Raw genomic sequence first — 20,589 nt, 5'->3', positions numbered from 1 at the left:
GACTAAACAACCTTCTTAAAAAAAATCAAATTGGCTTTCAAATCTAAAAAATGTTTTAAAAGTCTTGTAATTTTCCATCAATGGGAAGACAATGAAACTTGTCTTTTTCTCACAATGATTTCCCCTTTAAATTATCCTGTGATTTAAAAATAGTTTATAAAATTTCAATAATTATGGAGGGTGATATGATCTTCAGAAATAAAGAAGACAACAAATTATGTTTTAATTGAATTTTTTTAATTGTTTAATAAGCTCTCTTGCATATTCCACACAATACATCATAGCTTTGATTTTCCACCAATTATCTCCCCTGTATTTATCTACTTCCCTGTGAGAATGAAAACAAGCCCACAAGGTTTTCAAACTCTTAAATCATTTACAGAAATTGTTTACATTCTTTTCAATTAAAGGTATTTGATTTAATCATCTCTAGCTATTGTTAACTTGTTTCCCAAACTACCAAAACTCTTAAATATGTTTAAAGTGGTGAAAATTATGCAGCCATTTTCATTCAATCTTCTCATTGATTTTGCTTTGTCAAGATGTTAATGAACAGTACTAGAAGCACGCATTGTCTGTAACTTTATTTTTTTTAAAATGTAGATATTAAAATTTTGCACTTGTAAATTTTTTTTAAAGTCAGTGGTAATAAAAATGATAATTGGAAAACTGAAATTCCCACAAATTAAAAAACTGTGGTCTAACGTAAACTTTGGATCCCTACAGAAAATTTTTCATAATAGCAATATGTGGTGAAAGCATGATAGCTTGTGCAGTTTTTTTCAGATATGCATCAAATTGCAGTTTACTAAATATCTTTGTTTGTATTTTTGTCTATAGACACATGTGTTCTGCTATTTCATAGAGCATTTACAGAAAAATGTCTTCATAGATATATGTACACTGTAAGCATACCAATTAGTAGCTTGCTTATTTTAGAGAATTCCAGGAAGTGACCATATTCACGGTTATCTCCAAATAGATATACTCTGAAACTTGATATATTTAAAGTACATATGAGATACTTTGAACATTGTAAAACAGTGTATGAAGTCAACTTTCTGCTTAAGTAGATCTTTTTTAAATTCCACCATTTGTAAGTATTTTTTACATTGTTTCCGTTTTATTTATATTTTCATTTCTTATTTAAGCATTTTTTGTGTAACATGGAAGATTTTGAGATCCCCAGGATTGTATTGTCCTACTCCAGTGAGGAGATAGAAGGTACTAAGAGACAGTGTGAGATATATGTCAGTAGGATGAAACAGATTGCCTCTCAACTCACACAGACCAGGTAATGTTAATTACTTTAGTACAGGTGCTAGGCTAAATTCTTTGCACTGGAAACATGCATGAATGCTATAAAAACCCTGTACCAGATAATTTTGACCTCAAGGTCAAAATAATGATTTTGCTATACGGATTTGTGTCTGGACTGTAATTTTGTTGTCTTTTGGTGTAGGCTTTCGGTATTTTGCATGTGGGTGGATTAGCTTAAATTTTCTGTATAATTATGATCCTCCAAAATGTTCATAATTCACTTTATTTAGGCTAGGGGAGGTCCTTAGACCTCAGAGGTGGTTTCCTCCTCAGTTTTATATAGTGTTTTAATGCTGAAAGTTAACTAACTTTAATCATTTATATTCATAGGGTCATCAAATTAATGGTTTTCATCGTTATGTTTATCATGGACTTTTAAAACCTTAAAGATATGATGTCAGCATAAAAGTACATTGTTGAAGCTAGCTAGGCAGGAAGAGCATGGTGTACAAGTTTCCACTTGATGTGCCCCTCTACCGTCAAGCAGATTATAACAAATTATTTCATTCATAATTCTACTCACTTTGAAATAATCTAATTCAACCAAGCAGTAGCATTTAATATTTTTACCCAAAATGTATTAATGCGTATGCCCTTAGGATTTTGGTTTGGCCCTCTTTTACTTAATAGATTGTTCCGATGCTCATTTAAGTTTTTTTGTATTACAGAGAGGAAATGAAAGCTAGAGCAGAGAAAGCTAAACAGGACTTGATACATGAAGCTAGGGTTGCAGCAGAGCGAGAAATCAGAGAATATCAAGGTAAGGGAAATATTGAGAAAAAACGTCAAGATAAGGGAGGTAATCAATGAAATATCAAATAAGGGTAAAACAAAATTACCGAACACTAATTCATAAAGTATAATAGGATAATTAATTTGAAAGAATGAATGACCAAAATGTGATCACGGGTGCCGAAGAACACTTTGAAAATTTAAAGATTGTGCAGAACTTGTTCCATGCACAAGTTAAATCTTTATGCGTTCATGGCACGAGTGATCATGTTTTGGTTATTCACGATCACCAATTAGTTATCCTATTTATTACATAGATTTTCTCCATTATCCATTGCTTTTTTCAACATGAATTTCAAATTTTGTGAAAGACAGATTGATATCAGTGTTGTGACGTTTTGCTGTGAAAAAGATCGAGGGTGAAATCACCAAATTTATTTTACAGTGTGAATTATCGAAATTGATTTCACTGGGAACATTCTATAAAACCCTGCTATCTATATGATAAAGAGTGATACTCGTGGAATATGAAAGGTATGGGAAGTTATAAAACGTTGATATGGTGTTGAATGTAGAAAACTAGTAGAAATATTTTATGTTGTCTGAAACATTAATCTGAGTCATGATAACACTCCTTCGACTGGCAAACATTCTATGATATCTTGTCTAGCATAAGAAAGTGTATCTAAACTGACCATCTGTTTAATAAATATTAAAATGCAGGTGATATGGCAAGGTGCTTTGCAGACTTGAAGTTTAGATTTAAGTAAATGTTGATCTAAAATCAATATCCTTGTTAGTATGAGGTGGTTTCATCTTCAAATAAATTGTAGAGAAAGTCATAGCACAGAAGAGAAAGGTTGATGAGAAGAAGAGAAAACAGTTCACTTTCCTGAAAGAACAGATGACTTCTGATTTAGAGGTATTAGATGTGAATAGAAATTTCTCCTGAAGCTCAGACAAAAATTATAATTTTATTTCCTGATGTTTATTGGCCATGCAGATTTAAAAAAGGGTATGAAGTGAATACTGCATAATATCAGAAACTGTATGTTTGAAGTTACTGATAGAAATCAATGAAATATTGATAAAAGCCTTAGTTAGAGTTACATATTATAAAAACACAATTTAGCAACCTGTAAACTTAGTCTGATTTAGTATGTGTGTGAATCTAAATGTTCCTAAAAATTAAAATTTATATAAAACTGACATATAGGATGAATACCAATCAGTTGCAACATCACTAGTAAAAAAGCTTTACCTAGAGGTACCTGTAAACTTTTTACATCTATAAAGTTTGACAACTAATTTCAAAGATGAACAGATTCATTATTTTAAAGAGTAGGATAATATTATGCTGTTTAGTTTATTATTTTGGCAGTTGTATAATTTGGTGAGTTTTAGGCAAAAAAGTATGCCAAAAATTTTGGTAATTCTAATTTTTGGGTATATTAAGTTGTGCTCTAAGTACCTATTAAAGCTCAGAGTATATATTATGCAAATTTTATTCTGGCAAAATTAGCACCCCAACAAAAACTACCTGCAATACCGTTTTCAAGCAGATAAAATGCTTTTGGAATGTTTAATGAAGAAATAGTGAACATTTGTTTAAAATATGTATTGCAGCGAAGAGCAACTGAGAAAAAGACGCAGAAAGAAGCAGATAAACAATTGGTTGCCGTAGCAACAAGACAGGAAGAGGCTTTAACAGAAAAAGAATTAGAGTTAGAAAGAAAAGCAAAGTAAGTTTTACTGTGTATGGTGTATTTACATAAAATATTATTCCATGAATTTAGTTTTGTAAATACCAAAAATGATGGGTAAGAATTTGTAAGAAAATAATGCATGCTGTTAGATGCATGTTCACTTCAAAAGTTGCAGGATTTCCGGTCTTTTAAACTTTGTCTGCGACCATGAAAAATAGTGCTATGTTAGGTCAGTACAGAAACACTGTTGTTTACCAGACCCTCTCTCATTTTATTAAGGGTGCCCATTTGTGCTGCATTGTTCATCTCTTCATTTCCTACCACATGGAGTGGGGAGGTAATATGTGACACCCTAAAAAAAGTGGTGTGTCCGTGTCTGTCAGTTGCCTGATGTTTTGCAGATAATACCTTGAGAATGATCAGTGAATGTTTTTGATACTTTGCACAGTTGTTTATAACCATAAAATACAAGATCATGTAAGTTAAATTCACCAACATCCAAAATACAGTTTTTCATTTAGGCTATTTTTAACAGTTTTCACCATTCTTTGACAGGTATCACTTCATGTGCCATTAATACACAAAATGTTTGGACAAAAAAATGTAAAACAGGTTCGTCCATCCCTTATAGATTTTTGAAAAATAAACAGATTGCCTAATAATTAAAAAAATTAATTTGAATTATCCGGTTTGTTTGAAAGTTTGAAGTAATTAGTTTAAAATATTTGTCTCCTTTAAGATAGTTTGCTATAGATTAAGTGTAAGTCTTTGTAAGAATTAGGCAAAATGGGAAAAATCAGAAACATGCATGTCAAAACCTTACTGATCTGACAATGTAATATCACTCAAGGATACTTCCTCTCTTTGAAAAGACCATTATTTGATCTCTGCATCACTGTCTTTACTCAGACATTTTTCAATAGAATCTTAGGAAATTGAGGTTTTTGACAGAGTTATCTGCCCTTGAAATGTTCATTTTCTGTGCATTTCAATGAAATTGTAATTCAATTGTCCAGCATGATATGGAAAACTTTGTCATATTTCCTTAATTCTGATGGTGCATATAGTCAAATTAAACTTTCAAAATGATGTTTTTTTTTATACCATGTTTCAGCCACCTACTGATTCTTACAGGGACTGACACTTAATTGTTGTGTGTGTTTTGACATTTGTACATTTTGAACATCCTTTTCTATGAGTGTGGGAGGTCATGGAAATAATTCTGATAGAGTCATGATAAATACTTTAAAATTGGCTGTCACTGCTTTTTTGCCAGGACCATGCCATATAAGGTTAACCAACAATTATGTGTCTGAGTAGAGTGACAAGCTTACCTTATGAAGCTAGCACGATAACAATCCATCTTGGTGTATCTGTCTAGTACATAGCAGGGGCCAGTTCAATTATTCAAATATTCTTGTCCTGAAATACTCAAAATTTCTGCTATATGAAGTTAAACATTATCAATCAATAAATCTATCCTTGTAGAGAAGAGATTGTAGAATATTATGGGAAGCTGACAGAGGAGGCAGCATTCAGAGAACAAAAGGCATTATGGCGAGTCAGGAGAGCTAAGTTAGATATTGACAGAATCAACTTTATACAACAGGATGATAACTTCTGGTCACAGGAGCTGGAAGCTAACCCAGAACCTAAGGTACGTATACAGTGCCCTCTAACTTCTGATCACAGGAGCTGGAGGCCAACCCAAAACATATACAGTGCCCTCTAACATCTGGTCACAGGAGCTGAAGGCTAATCCAGAACCTAAGGTATGTGTACAATGCCCTGTAACTTCTGGTCACAGGAGCTGAAGGCTAGCCCAGAACCTAAGGTACTTACACAGTGCCCTCTAACATCTGGTCACAGGAGCTGGGGGCTAACCCAGAACCTAAGGTACCTACACAGTGCCCTCTAACTTCTGGTCGCAGGAGCTGGAGGGCAACCCAAAACATCTACAGTGCCCTCTAACATCTAGTCACAGGAGCTGAAGGCCAATCCAGAACCTAAGGTATGTGTACAATGCCCTGTAACTTCTGGTCACAGGAGCTGGAGGCTAACCCAGAACCTAAGGTACTTACACAGTGCCCGGTAACTTCTGGTCACAGGAGCTGGAGGCTAACCCAGAACCTAAGGTAGTTACACAGTGACCTCTAACTTCTGGTCACTTGAGCTGGAGGCTAACCCAGAACCTATACAGTGCCCTCTAACTTCAGGTCACAGGAGCTGGAGGCCAACCCAGAACCTAAGGTAGGTATACCTTGCCCTCTAACTTCTGGTCACAGGAGCTGGAGGCTAACCCAGAACCTAAGGTAGGTATAAGGTGCCGTCTAACTTCTGGTCATAGAAGCCGGAGGCTAACCCAGAACCTAAGGTAGTTAGACAGTGCCCTCTAACTTCTGGTCACAGGAGCCGGAGGCCAACCCAGAACCTAAGTTAGTTGCACAGTGCCCTCTAACTTCTGGTCACAGGAGCTTAAGGCTAACCCAGAACCTAAGGTAGGTATAAAGTGCCGTCTAACTTCTGATCACAGGAGCCGGAGGCTAACCCAGAACCTAAGGTAGGTATACAGTGCCCTCTAACTTCTGGTCACATGAACTGGAGGCCAACCCAGAACCTAAGGTACAAATAGATAGAATCAAAAATATTTTATGATATGAAGTGGTTGGTAAATAAACGGGTGATTCATGAAAAAATTCAAGATTTGAACATTGTTTGACTAAACTCAATTTTAATTCTTTTGTAAGTTTAAAAGATTTTCCCTAATTTTTCTGAAGCATGGAGCAGATTTAGAGGTAGGTATTCACCCCAAGAAATTGAAGAGAAATCTTTGTATTGTTTGCACTGGAAATCTTAATGTAATTTAAACCATTGTGGTGTCATATTGTACGTTTAAGCCTTAAGCTTGGTTGACCAAAATACCGAATAAGATTTACTGGATAAAATGTTATTCACTGAGAAAATCTTTTACAATCTGTCTGAGTTACCCAGTGTATAAATGCTTAATATGCAGATCAAATTTTGAACAACTGGTCCAAGTTCAACTAATTTTATGGAAGCATATGTGTTGAATATTTTTATATTTTCAGAAAGCTGAAGATTTTCCAGACACAATAGTGCTACCTGCCTGGGCAAGCCGAGGCATGGAGAGGGACAAACCTGTTGTTGTTGATGATAATGTTGCCTTGCCTAAATGGGCAAGTAGAAAAACTGGTGTACAGATGCCAGACTGGGCAAAGAACGAGCTAGGAGAGTAGGTTTTAAAAAAAAATTATATAAATGGTGCTTTGTATGTATGAACCTAACTACAGTGTATGTATTTATGCTAAATTATTTTCCTTTCTTAAGTAATAAGACATTAATCAACTTTTCATGTTAACTGCATAAAAAAAATGTAGCAATAGTTGGCAGTTTCTCAATATACTTCCTGAATAGCTGGATGGTTTCAATTTAACAAATTTACATTAATGACAGTCAAATGTATTGTTAAATATATCATTTTTTCCGACGCAATCGATATAGTTTTTCGTTTACCCTTTGACTTTAAGGATGCTCTTCTATGGAAATGCAAGTCACCTGATCACAATTCTTTTTCCCCATTGGCCAAATACTAATAACTTAGTTGCGTTCAAAAAAACTGTATAGAAAATTTGAAATGACGTGCCTTATGTGTTATTTTCTTGACAGAATTGTAGAAACTTTGAAGTAAAAGGAGCAAAATTTTACTGCATCGGCTATCTATTTTTAAAGATAGTACTTGCCTTAATTTACTTTCAGGTAATCTGTTGTAGTGCTGTATTAATGTTCTTTAAGTATAGAAAAATTTACATTAACTTTTTTTTTGCTAGAAATTATGATGAGATCTTTGAAAACCCTGACAAAGGTTCATCACCTAAAAAACAGTTCCCTACAGCTGGCAGACCATCTACTCCCAAACTGAAACGTTCTCCCTCTCCTAGGGTTAAAACAGGGATAAAATTGAATGAAACATATAGTGCTACTGCTGAAACAGAGGAGACTGACATTCGTAGAGGAATTCAAACTTATGATCATGCTCATGCAACCAAAGAAACGGAACCTGATCAAAAAGATAAATTTTCTGTGAAGCCAGTTGGTGATAAACATGCAACCAAAGAGAGTTCAGAACAAGAATATAGAAGGCATATCAAATTACGTGAAGATATGCATGCTTCAAAGCAAACTGAATCAAACAGTGATAAAATCCGTCCACATATCAGACCTAATCCCAATATGTCTGCTAACACCCAGTCAACAAATGTTCAGGAAACCAGTTTCCCGAAAATGAAACGTAACAAGGATTATGATTCAAGCAAGGAATCTGAATCTGTAGTGTGGAAAATAAAAAAGCCTAGTCTGTTTGGACATCCTTCTCAGTTAAGTCAAATAGACTCTGTAGAACTAGCAGTTCCAAAATTACGGAAGAACCCACATTTCTATGCATCTCTGGAGTCGGAGTTACGGGACTTTGGCATAAAGCCGAAAATAAGAATGAACAAGGACAAATATGCATCGAAAGAGTCTGAACCTTCTGTGATTAAAAGACTACGGATTAAAAAGTCAGAACAAATGTGGGCATCTAAGGAGTCAGAATTCATCGACTATGATCAGCTTCGATTGGATAAATTTAAAGCTACGAATATTCATGGACATTCATCTGATTCTACTGTACAGAGACTATTGTATGGTGATAGACATGTGAAGGGACATGATGAAATTGGTATGTTATAATTTTACCTCGAACTGAGTTGTTTAGTTTTATGGTGCTGTTTTCCTTTCTTTTTCAATGTTTTTTCCAACTTTTTACTTTATGAGCAAATGATTAGGTTTTTATCTGAAAAAAAGTAAGAACTGTTTGAGGTTGACACCTTGTTCTGTTGATACAATAAACACACATCACTTGATGATTTTATTAACAGTTAAAACACACTTTGGAAAGTATATGCAGAACATACTTCCAAACTGAGCAGCTTTTTGGGCTTCTTGCAAATTTGATTAGAATTGTGTATTTTCAATATTAAGCAGACAATATTTGTTATGATGTCTACTTCCATCTGCGTTGAAATTTCACTACATGTACATTTGTAACTCGACTGAAATAAAAAAAGCATGAGGATATTTTTCTATCTCAAAAACATATATGCCAATGATTAAGAGAATAAAATATGATATATCAACAGCAAAAAATTATATAGCAAATTTACCATGACCCCCTTCCCCTTATTCCTCAACCTGTTTACTTACATGTACATGAACTACAGCTGTACAACATATTTGACACTGATAAATTGTTCATAAAATAATCAAGTTCAGATTGTCTATAATAATTGTTTATTTTCAGATGCTGGTCCTACTGTGATATTTACAGAGGTACAGGTCTTAGAGAAGTTCTCTTATGAAGATAAATTTGACCATTTAGGTGAGATTAACAATTTAATTGATCGTTTTAGTGGATTATAAGTTTATGAATATAACAAAACAGATAGGTTCTTTTGACAGTATTGTATATGTTTTTTATAATTTTTTTTTTTAAATGTGGCAGTCAGATTTTACAAATAAGGATACTACAGTTAAACATGAAGGATATGTTATATCTAGCACTCAGTTAATGCATTAACCATGTAAGATCCATTATGGCAGGTTTCTGGTTTGTTTCGTTTATCGTTTTTGCTGTACTACACGTAGCTGAATGAATTCTTGAAAGCTGTAGACTAAAGTATTTTTAATTCTGTGCAATTTTTGATATCCCATCTTCTGACAAAATACATTTGTCTACCACTATCCTGTTCTCCACACATGGTGAAAAGGCTTTGACAGATTTTTAATGCAATTATAAACATCATGGAAGGAAGTTGCGTTTTGTTTTTCATTTTTTTTCTGAAATTTTTCATTTCAATGATATATTATACACTTAAAAAAAGGGGGATGATTATAAGCTGTGTTATTTGCATCTTTTTTGGAGTACCCAAAAAATGAAAAATTCATTTTCCTTTCAAAAGGATCAGAAATGGTAAAACAACAAACGCACCATCATATAACCCCTACAAAAATAGTAAATACAAGATCACCAAAAGTTCTCAGTAAGTGTAAACACACCTTTAAGTCAGCCCTGAAAGGTCTGGACAACAAAAGTCATAATAAGAAAATTCTCATTCTTTCACACTGAAAAAAATAACAATCTGCAAAAATACTCTTTACTGAAATTTAATATGGTAGTTTTAAATATGATAATTCAAACTTTATCAAATACTTAATTATTTAACTGTATAAAAGAATGTATAAATTTTCATATTCATCTGTTACTTTTTCAGAACATGAGCCAGTAACAGATTTACTTTCTATAACCACAATCTATGGAGGGTTAGGTGATTATGGCCTCAGTCTCCGATCTGATGTTGATGTATTTAGATATATGCCACTTCCTGAGCTACTTAAATATTCTGTCACAAGACCGTTGCTAGCACAGTGAGTATTGTATGAGGAAGATGTCAGAGGCTTGTAGTCACAGCTATTAACCCACCCACATTAGGGCAGAATAAATAATCAAGGGATCCAAGGTTATAGCGGTAATCAAAAGAATGTAATCCAGGGACAAAGACCAGACATGGAAAACAGACATACACAACAAAGAACATTAAGTAACTAAAATAAAACATACAAAGTACCAAAAGCAAATGAGCAACTCGGACTCCACTAAAACTGGGAGTATGGACCAGGTGTACCGGTAGTGTAAGTGTCCTTTGTTTTTCTAGAAACACCTGCCGAGTTGCTCATAAAAAGTCAAGTCCAGGTTAGACGAAAGAGGAAAGGAAAACTATGACATGTTGAATAAATAAGTTTTCATGGGACAGATGGATACACTTTAACAATGACTTCAATCCTGTAGCAGCACAGCCCTGTTCCAAAAGGTTTTTTCCCTTTGAAAACTGATTTATTCAACTTATTCAACCTGTAAGGAAAGCAGAGGATGCTTAAAGAGACTCCCACAAAATAAAAAAAATATATAGAATCTCTCTCATAGAATTGTAAGTTAGTGATAGATCTTTGGTTAAAATAACTTGTCTTTTTGTGAAAGAAAAAAAAATCTTTTTAAGTAAAAAATCTCTTACATGAGTTTTAATGAGGTAGAACCCTCCACATGAACTGCTACAAAGGTATACAGTATGTATATAGTCCCCTTATATCTCATTAATGTTATGATTTAATATAAACATATCTATGATCTTTTATTATTTCACTGTAAGGAATCATTGTTGCCACTTTCATTACATAGAGATCCATAGAGTTGTTATACGGTGATAGGTGTGTCTCTCTGTCCTACTGTCTGTACTTCTTTTCTTCTGTTACACAGGGAGGACCAATCTCTTATCCGTTACTCCTCCTATAGCATTGAATGGAATTGAATGAAACTTTCACTGAATCTTCCTTACATATTCCAATTGTCCACCTTCCGTTTTAGATTTTGATCTAAATCAAAGTGCCTTTTATCAAATGGAGGATTGTGGGGGTGGGGGGAGGGCTATCAAGTTATAGCTCACTGTTTTTCCAATTTCTATTGATGTCAAGCTCATTTCCTGTATTTATGTAGTACACATATCCATGCCTGAACAACCACACCAAAACGCTTTTAAAACAGATCCCCATCGCTTTTGAAAATCAGGGAGTAAAAGGCAGAAAGTGGGTGTTATCATTAGAATTGAAGCTCTATTTTATTTTCAGAGCCTCCCTTGTAAATAAGAGTGTGATTGATTACTTTATGACAGAACTTCACATTGAAGAACATTTCCAAGCCCTTAGAAGATACCTTTTTATGGGAGATGGTGATTTCTCACAGATTCTCAGTGATTTACTGTTTGAAAAGGTTTGTTACATAATTAGATTATACAATTCATACAGAAGCTCATTCTCTAAAATTAAGGAAAAGAAATACATGAATGACAAAATTTCTGTATTTTTTATGCTTCAAGCAAAAGAAGCATTTTTTTTCTAAACAGAATAACAGTTATGTAATTGAGATAGAAACTTATCACTTATGCTCATAACATATGTTATTTTGTTAATCAGTAGTGTCACAGTCAATAGCAAGCATTCTATTGACTTTATGTATGTTCAATCCTTTCAGCTTGCCACTAACCCTAAGCCTAGGGAGATGCTAAATCCTGTATTTCTGAATGGAATCTTGACAAAGTCACTAAGGTCTTCTATGCATGCTGATGATAAGTATGCTGACCATCTGAGTTTTGCCATTAAATATGCACCACCAGTCCTCCAACAAACTGCACATAATACACTGGACTGTCTAGAGCTTAGATATAAGGTAAGTTATATTTGTAGCAGCTAATAGAAAACTGATAAGGGTTTCAGGTCAGGTTATGGGTAAATATTTTTATTCACTTATTCACTTAGGAAAATCTTTAATTATTTGGAACAAATTTGAATAGTTTTGTAAATTTCTGTTTGAACTCTATATGTCTGTCAATACTTATAATTGTACTGAGTATATTATGTTGAATTAAAACGAAGGATTTAATCAGTTAATAAATAAAACATTAATATTTCACAGAGTATTTATATTTTGTAACTTAAAGATCAATGTCTTACCAAACATTTAGAATTGAATACATATTCAGGAATGATTTTCTTCCGTTTTTGAGTGGATTTACACTATTTTAAATCAGGATTTTACTGTTATGATTCACTGTATATTTACTTCCGATTTTGCCAATTCCCGCTTTGTTTGTTGACCTCATAAAATCATCTCTGCTTACTAAATGTATACTGAAATGTATATTGAATTAAAACATCACACTTTATTCAGTACAATACTTTGTTTGGTTGTGCTTTTAACAGAGCAGGATTTAGTTTCATAGAATATCCCCATATCTTTTGTTATAGGTTGGGTTACAGTAAAACCTTACACAAGTATTCAGTACTTTTCCTGGTTTGTATATCAATAGTTCTGTCATGAAATATTTTCAGGTGGAATGGCCATTAAACATAGTGATCACTGACAGTATGATCAGCAAGTATAGTAAAATCTTCTCCTTCATGTTAAATCTAAAGAGAATTGTTTGGGTGCTACAGGATATATGGCATAGGCTAAAAAGGGGAGGTAAGCTGGATTTAAAAAAAAAATATTAATGTAAAAAATAATTTAAGGGTTAAACCTAAGGCTACCATTATACATGTACATGTATCTTAAATACTGCTTTGTTTTGTACAAATGATTCATATTTGAGAGTGTAAGTAAGTGATTACACGTAAATGTATCTGCATGTTTTTTTAGTCTTACGTATATTGTATGGGTCTAGGACATAAACCCTCCGGACAAAAGCCCCCAGATAAAAGCCCCGAGAGAAAAGCCCTTCCCCCATCTTACAATAAGCTTAATGTTAATGTATATTTTTATTTGTGTTTATCTTTTTTTGTGTAATTTTTAATTCTGTTAAGGAAGTTTTTGTTTGTATTAAAATGGTTCAGTTTCTGTGAATTTTTTGTTTCATTTTTGTTTGTTTTGTTTGTGTAATTTTTTTCAATTCTTATTAGTATGTTTAGTAAGTTTCTATTGTGCAAGGGTATATTCATTTTATATTTGATATTATATTTCTTATTTACAAGAATCATTTGAAATTTCAACAATGAAATAAGAAAAGCTGCCAGTAATACACTTTTTAAAAAGAAAACAAAATGACTGTTTTTAGATATATCTTTTTTTTAAAGAGTGTATATTTGACAACTGTTATCATTTTATTGATAAAATATTGTCTTAAAAAGAAACACTTTAGAAATTAAATTTCAAATTTTACCCTTTAAGTGCTAAAAGAAATATTATGCATAATTGATAAAATAATTTCTCATAGGGGGCTTTTGTTCTGATCCCATATTGTATGTTTATTTCTCCACACACACATGGCTTTCTGTTTGGTTATATTAAATCATACACTGTATGTTTTTGTTTGTCCTTACAGCGACCATACACAAAGCTGGTAACAGTGTACAGTTCAGACAGTTACAGCTTTACAGGTATTGCCTGAAGTGTTTAGTTGAAATTACCAGTGTTTTCTCCCTTTTATTAAAAATTCCTTTTTCTTTATATGGAGTTCATTGATATCCATGCATTGATCAACCATTCTGCTCCTAAAGTGGAAGAAATATCTACCAAAAGATGTACATGTGATACTACTTTCTGTTAATCAATCACATTTTCAATTTTTTGAAACATCACTTTTAGATTACTGATAGCTCTGAAATAATAATGTTTTCGCTTGGTATATATTGATGTTATTTTGTTATCAAATGGCAAGTTCAATTTAAGCAAAAAATCAGACAACTGATTTTCAATTCAAGGAATCATGGTTTTAAATATTTCTATTTTCTGCATCAAATATAAGAAGCTGCTTTTTCTGTTTGAATGCAAATTCAGCCTTTTCAACTTGAGATATTACCAATACAATTCCTTTTCATAACCATGGTTTTCCCTACAGGCAAGAAATGCAACATTTTGTGAAGGTGATGCAGGGATACGTCACAAACCAGATTATACATGTATCATGGAGGGAGTTTATGGAATCTCTTACAACAGATGTCAATGATTTGGATGATCTACACAGAATCCACTCAGAGTACCTCAATAAAACCATCTTTAGGTAGGCTTTATTTATTGTTATTATATAGGTAGCAGTGATTTATCAAATGTTTCCCGTGTATAAAATTCCAATAATTCACATTGTGAAATAAATTTGGTAATTCTAGGCTACATTATTTGATTTGAGGATGTTAGTGGAATAATATAAGTAAAAATAAAGTTTTCTTTGGAAATCTCTGATCATAACTGTTTTTCATATTTTTCTACACGTAGTTGACATATTTTATATAGTTAGGAATAATCTACTTTTAGATGTTTACTGAATGACAAGGCTGCTCCAGTGATGAAGATAATACAGGATCTTCTCTGTCTCATTCTGAAGTTTCGTGTTCAGCTGATCAATGCAGAGTGGTATCATGACAATGAAACAGACCAAATGACTCACACTAACTTCAACAATATGGTGGCTCTCTACAAGGCTTTCAGGGAATATTCATTATTTTTATTCAAAGGTAGGCATACATTTGTACAGTCAAACCTGTCTTAATGAGAATAAATTGGTAACCAAATCTTTTCATATCTCTCTTTTAAGTTTTAATGTATTATCTTGTATGAATCAAACACCTGCTTAAGCTGAATTGAATAATCAGTCCTTTAAGGGTTTATTTTGAATAAGTTTCTCCACATTCAAGCACCTAATTTCTATGGTGTGGTATTATATGCTACCCTCAGAAAAGTTTTGTGTCCTTCCACATGTTCTGTCTGTCCATTTTGCTATTCCATGACAGCTGCAAGATGATAACTTGAGAATGAAACCATGAATATTTTTGAAACTTTGCACATTGATCAATGACATGAAATACAATTTAATTTTAATTTTCATCAAAATCCGAGATGTAGTTTTGAAGTAAGGCCATTTAGAACATTTTGCCATCCCATTTTGTTCTCCATAGTGCAACAGGGTATCACTTGATATTCAATTAATGCCTTATTATTATTGATTATATGGCAGGGTATAACTTTTCAATTTATGCATTATTTTATTATTATGTGTATCCTGACTCATCAGTAACTTCAAGTAACATGTACAGAAGGTCACAAGTGCAAAGAATCATAATGGTTTTGTAAGAAAAAATGGAGAATGAAATGGTTGTGAAAACAATGATTGCACTGAGAACATTCAATAAATCACTGCTATCAATATTTTTTTTCAGTTGTCCATAAGTTATCTATCAGAGGATACCAGCCACATCTACAGGAACTGTTACTCAGACTGAACTTTAATGACTATTATAAAGTGTGATTATACAGCTTCAGAATGAATTCAGATTATTGTGAAGAAAGTTGTAATGTAGTAAAGATTAATGTTTATATGTCTACAGTAAAGTTATAGTTCTATAAGGGGTTGGTGGGGTTTCTTGGTAACTTGGGCCCATGGTAACATACTTAGTTTTGTTTGCTTTTGCAATGTAAATATATTTTGGTTACTAGTATTTAATGCAATTTTATTGTAACTTTGCTGACATCTTGGTGAATGAAAGTAATGTACCTGCAACAAAGATGTTATCACATATTTGGAAGTAATATGGACATTTTTTTTTATTATGGTTTACACATGCGATAAACAGATTATGAAAATGCATTGTACCATATGGTCCTTGCATCAACCCTCTTCCCATACCAGCCCTAGAGCCATAATGGAAAATGCAGTGTAATAATTTCATATTATTTGCATTTGAAAATGTGCAAAATTATTCAGTACCACTATCAGTAAACTTTGAGTTTACAAACAAAAAAGGGTTTAGATAACATGCTGGGCCTTATAATATTACATGTACTACATTTTGATGGTATATTTCTACATTTTGATGGTATATTACTACATTTTGATGGTATATTTAGGAACTTTGATGTTTGGTTAGGTAAGAACAGACATTTTAAATTATAGAAACAAACATTTGGTAGAGAATTTTTTGTATTTTCCAAATATGAATGAAAGAATATTTGAAGACTATGTATAATACTATGTAATAAATTATCTATACAGATCTTGATGTATGTTCTTTCTTTTTATAAATTGCAAATATTACAATATTGTACCCTTTGTGTATAAAACAACAATTGCTTAAAAAGCCTCTTGAATTTGATGTACATGCACAGGTTCTTCCTCTATAAAGGAGTCGAAGGATATTGTTTTCCTGGTGGTTGCTGATTTTCAGAATTTTTTCATGTGAGCATATTTGCTGGTATCTATTTAAGCAGTTTAAAAAATATAAGTAGCCTCAAACATAGTTAACAATACACTGTACAAATATTATTTTTCACACTTTCCTGTCCACTGTGAAAGCATAAAAATTAATATGTTTACAGGATGATTTGACCTTATCGTTTTCACTGTAGCAATACTTAGTTCTGCATGACATTCCTATTCTTTGCCATGAAATAAATAATCTACAACTATACAAAGGCTAACTCCATTGCTCATATACCTACAGAAACTTATAATGGACTTAAATTAAAGACAAGCCTTGCAATGTTTCCTTCGCAATGTATTAATTTTTGTCTTGTTATGTATGAAAATCTTTGATGAATTGATAATAACAAAATCTTGAAGATGGTATCTTTCAGTGTCCACAATCACATTTTGTCTTGATTAAAATAGAAAAACTGCAGCATCAGTTTCATATATGTTATTTTTTCGTGGATCGTTATGATGTATCCATCAGCACCATGAAAACTGATTTATTCAACAGGTCATAGTTTACCTTTCCTCGTTTGTCTACCCCGGACTTGACTTTTTATGAGCAACTCGGGTTGGGGGGGAGGGGGTGTTTCTAGAAAAGCAGAGGACGCTTACCTTACCGGTACACCTGGTCCATGCTCCCAGTTTTTAGTGGAGTCCGAGTTGCTCATTTACTTTTGTTACTTTGTATGTATGATTTTAGTTACTTTATATTTGTTGTGTATGTCTGTTTTTCATGTCTGGTCTTTGTCCCTGGATTACATTCTTTTGATTACCACTATAACCTTGGTTCCCTTGATTACGCTTTCATTTGATTTATCGGTTTAGGCCATATGAGCGATTACCATCACTTGGCATCTGTCGTCGTCTCTCGTTCTAAACAATTTTTCAAAACTCTTTTCTTTGACACTTCTTGACCAAACTTGGTATGAATGTTCCTTGGGGTATCCTGCATAGAACTGATGTGGGGATTTTTGATCCGTTGAAAAACATGCCCTCGGTTACAAAAAAAAAATAGAACACAGGTGTCTGACAGAAGTTTTTCACATATAGCTCCAAAACCATTAGGTTTAGCAAGATTTTGACACGGGTAGTAAAGGTATTCAGCATGATGAGATCTTTCTGTGGTCAAATTTTATTTTAATCGGTTAAACCATGTTGGAGTTATTGCCCTTTTCGATATTACTTTTGCTCTTTTTTATGTTATTTTTTTCAAAAATCTTCTCCCCTGAAATTACTTGACCAATTTGAACCAAATTTGGTTGGAATGTTCCTTAGGGTATCCTGCATAGAAATATTGTGGGGATTGGTCGAAAAAACATGGCCACAGTTACTAAAAATAGAACAAAAAAAGGTCAGACTGATGTTTTTCGCATGTATCTCCAAAACCGTTAGGTTGAGCCAAATTCCTACGGGTAAAAGTGTTCAGCATGATGAGATCTATTTCGCATCAAATTTTCGTTTTAATCTGTTCAGCCATGTTGGAGTTATTGCCCTTCTTCGACGTTTTTCCCTATTTTTCATGTTATTTCTTTTATTAATGTTCTCCTCTGAAACTACCTGCCCAATTAGAACCAGACTTTTTTTTATTTTTTATTTGTTTTCTAGTAGTCAGGATTTTACACAATGCCCTTACATCACCACTTGACTATGGTGTACAGGGAATCCTTAACGGGGAAATTATCACTGACATACTAAAATTTTATAGATACATATAACATATTTACAAAACACCATGGAAAAAAAAGAGTAAATATATTCCATTTCCATTCTCACATCATTCACCTACCACTCGTTCATTGTAATATATAAGTTTGGGCTGCAATGTATCTAAAGAACGGAAGTTCATTTGGAATAAAAGTCAAGAAAGAAAGAAAGAAAAGAGAAATTGATAAATGAAAAAAAGTTCCTGTGTAATAAAATTACAATGGAAAAATAGTTTGTAAAGGAGCCCAACATCTTTCAAATTTGTCATATGTGCAATGTTTGTTTGCTGCATAGTTTTCAAGAGATCGGTACTGTCTAATACGGTTGAGGAGGCCAACCATATTTGGTATAATTTCCTTTAATTTACATCTATATAGATAATTTTTGCAATTATAAACAACACATAAAATATGAAGAAATGAAGGAAACCCTAATAGTACTTGCTGCTTAGTAAATGCTAAGCCTCTGTTGTACAAATGTATTTGATGCAAAAAATGATGACCAGAAATGTTTTGTGATATGACAATCATGGAATAAATGTTCGATGGTTTCTTCATCTAGTTTACAAAAAGAACATGGATTGCTTGGCTTTAGCTTGATTCTCTAAAAGAAGGAATTTGTAGAAATAATACGATGTAGTAGTTTGTATTGAAAATTTCTCAGATAACTGTCAGAACGACACGTTTTTGTTAAAATGAAGTATTTTACCAGTCTACAGTTTCTGTTTCTAACAGTTCTTCCCACTTTAAAACTTAAACACAGTGGTGCTTCCAACTGTCATATGACATAAAATCTAGCACGGGTACAAAGTTAAAAATATTTAGAGAAAGAACTTCCCTTGTACATGTCTTACATTACTTTACAGGTCTACAATAGTCTGCAGGGATTAATCAATGCTAGAGCTATGGCCCTTAAAATGCCCAAAAATGGTGTTATAGCAGTTTTTAGCCAATATCTTAAAAACTATAATATATAGATAGAAACTTTCAATTGATAAAATGATCCTCAGAATGAGACCTACCAAAGTCTTCATTGAGTCAAAGTTGTCAGACAATTCCGAGTCATTGCCTTTGAAATGCAAAAAATAACAAGGTGAAAGATTCAGGATCCTAGAGCCTCTAGTTTTTAATATCTGTAACTACATTATGAAACTAATACCACATCGAAAGACTCAACTATGAGCCCATTTCATGTCGACTTCCATATTTTATCATTATTCTCATTTCATGTAACAGTTATTGTACTGAAAAGGCCAACTTTCATATTTATACCCCACGTCTCCAGTTTTTGAACGATTTCCTTAAAACTTTGGTGAATGGTCGGTAGCTACGAAATGGCCACAATTGTTTTAGAATTAGGGACCTAAACAAGATTTCATTGAACTATATAATTCCAATAAAAGCATAGGAATGTCTATGACATTATTCCACAACATTCTAAACCACAATGATCATACTTGGATTGGTTTTTGAGGTAAAGACTTTTCATAATTAGGGGCCAGAAAGGGGGCAGAAATGTGGAATTTCCTGATGCTCAGACGACAATTTGCAATTGACTATAGTAAATAAATCTTTTTGAAATTGTATTACAAGGTGTCATACCACAAAAGGAAGACTGGAATTGTTTTTTTGTGGTTGTGACTTGAGCCAAGTAAGAATAAGTGGCCAGAAATAAATAATTTTCCCCTGATTTCTTGTTTATTTCTGGATTTATTTTAATGTTTTTCTTAGTTGCCTCAATAAAATCCTTGCCTGCGTTCTCAATCAGATTTCAGATATCTTTTTCAGTTTTTGAATTATAAGGGGTCAACGGGGACCACGCCTCAAAAATCGTCTTTTTATTTTTGGTGCTTTTTTGAAAAAAAAAGTATTATATTCCTCATGATATTTCCGGCCTGGATTTTTCAGTCAGATTTCAGATATCTTTTCAGATTTCATTTGAAAAAAAACTAAATACAAGAGCTTTAAGAAGTACGCTTACAAAATTAAACGTATTATTTACTGTTTTTGAGACAAAGAAGTACAAAGCGATCCACGAATGCTCCCTGAATTAAATTTCAAAATATTGTGCAATACAGCTGTGCACAGACGAATTGTGTCCATAATGAACTGTAAGACCCTATGTGTCAAAATCCACACTTGCCTCAAGTGAACTGAATTTAACTGTCTACGGTTCGTATTATGCTGTTTTCGGCGAAGCTTTTTTATTCGAAAGAGCGCAAATATGTGAGTGTTCTTTAATTTACCTTATATAACTACCTTTATCATAAAGGTGCAAAA

At 33.1% G+C, this 20,589-nt stretch overlaps 1 protein-coding gene across 3 annotated transcripts in view; it reads left to right on the top strand.

Annotated features, from left to right (window-relative positions):
- Positions 1-16,415, top strand: part of LOC148598975 (gamma-tubulin complex component 6-like) — a 34,241-nt gene extending 17,826 nt beyond the window's left edge. For all 3 annotated transcript variants that reach the window (XM_088560538.1, XM_088560539.1, XM_088560540.1), the window contains 16 exons: positions 1,152-1,294; positions 1,989-2,080; positions 2,886-2,974; positions 3,679-3,794; positions 5,247-5,415; positions 6,848-7,011; positions 7,607-8,496; positions 9,118-9,195; positions 10,088-10,241; positions 11,496-11,637; positions 11,899-12,093; positions 12,756-12,888; positions 13,745-13,799; positions 14,261-14,422; positions 14,674-14,873; positions 15,576-16,415. In XM_088560538.1, the coding sequence (XP_088416664.1) occupies positions 1,152-1,294; positions 1,989-2,080; positions 2,886-2,974; positions 3,679-3,794; positions 5,247-5,415; positions 6,848-7,011; positions 7,607-8,496; positions 9,118-9,195; positions 10,088-10,241; positions 11,496-11,637; positions 11,899-12,093; positions 12,756-12,888; positions 13,745-13,799; positions 14,261-14,422; positions 14,674-14,873; positions 15,576-15,664 (2,871 nt within the window). In that variant the 3' untranslated portion in view covers positions 15,665-16,415. The remainder of the gene's footprint in view (positions 1-1,151; positions 1,295-1,988; positions 2,081-2,885; positions 2,975-3,678; positions 3,795-5,246; positions 5,416-6,847; positions 7,012-7,606; positions 8,497-9,117; positions 9,196-10,087; positions 10,242-11,495; positions 11,638-11,898; positions 12,094-12,755; positions 12,889-13,744; positions 13,800-14,260; positions 14,423-14,673; positions 14,874-15,575) is intronic.
- Positions 16,416-20,589: the final 4,174 nt, after the last annotated feature.

The sequence above is a fragment of the Perna viridis genome, chromosome 14, assembly GCF_037379345.1.
Source record: "Perna viridis isolate PV_CMFRI_1.1 ecotype Kerala chromosome 14, ASM3737934v1, whole genome shotgun sequence".
Lineage (NCBI taxonomy): Eukaryota > Metazoa > Mollusca > Bivalvia > Mytilida > Mytilidae > Perna > Perna viridis.
The sequence above is the reverse complement of the archived record's forward strand: the minus strand, read 5'-3'. Positions and strand labels throughout refer to the sequence as shown.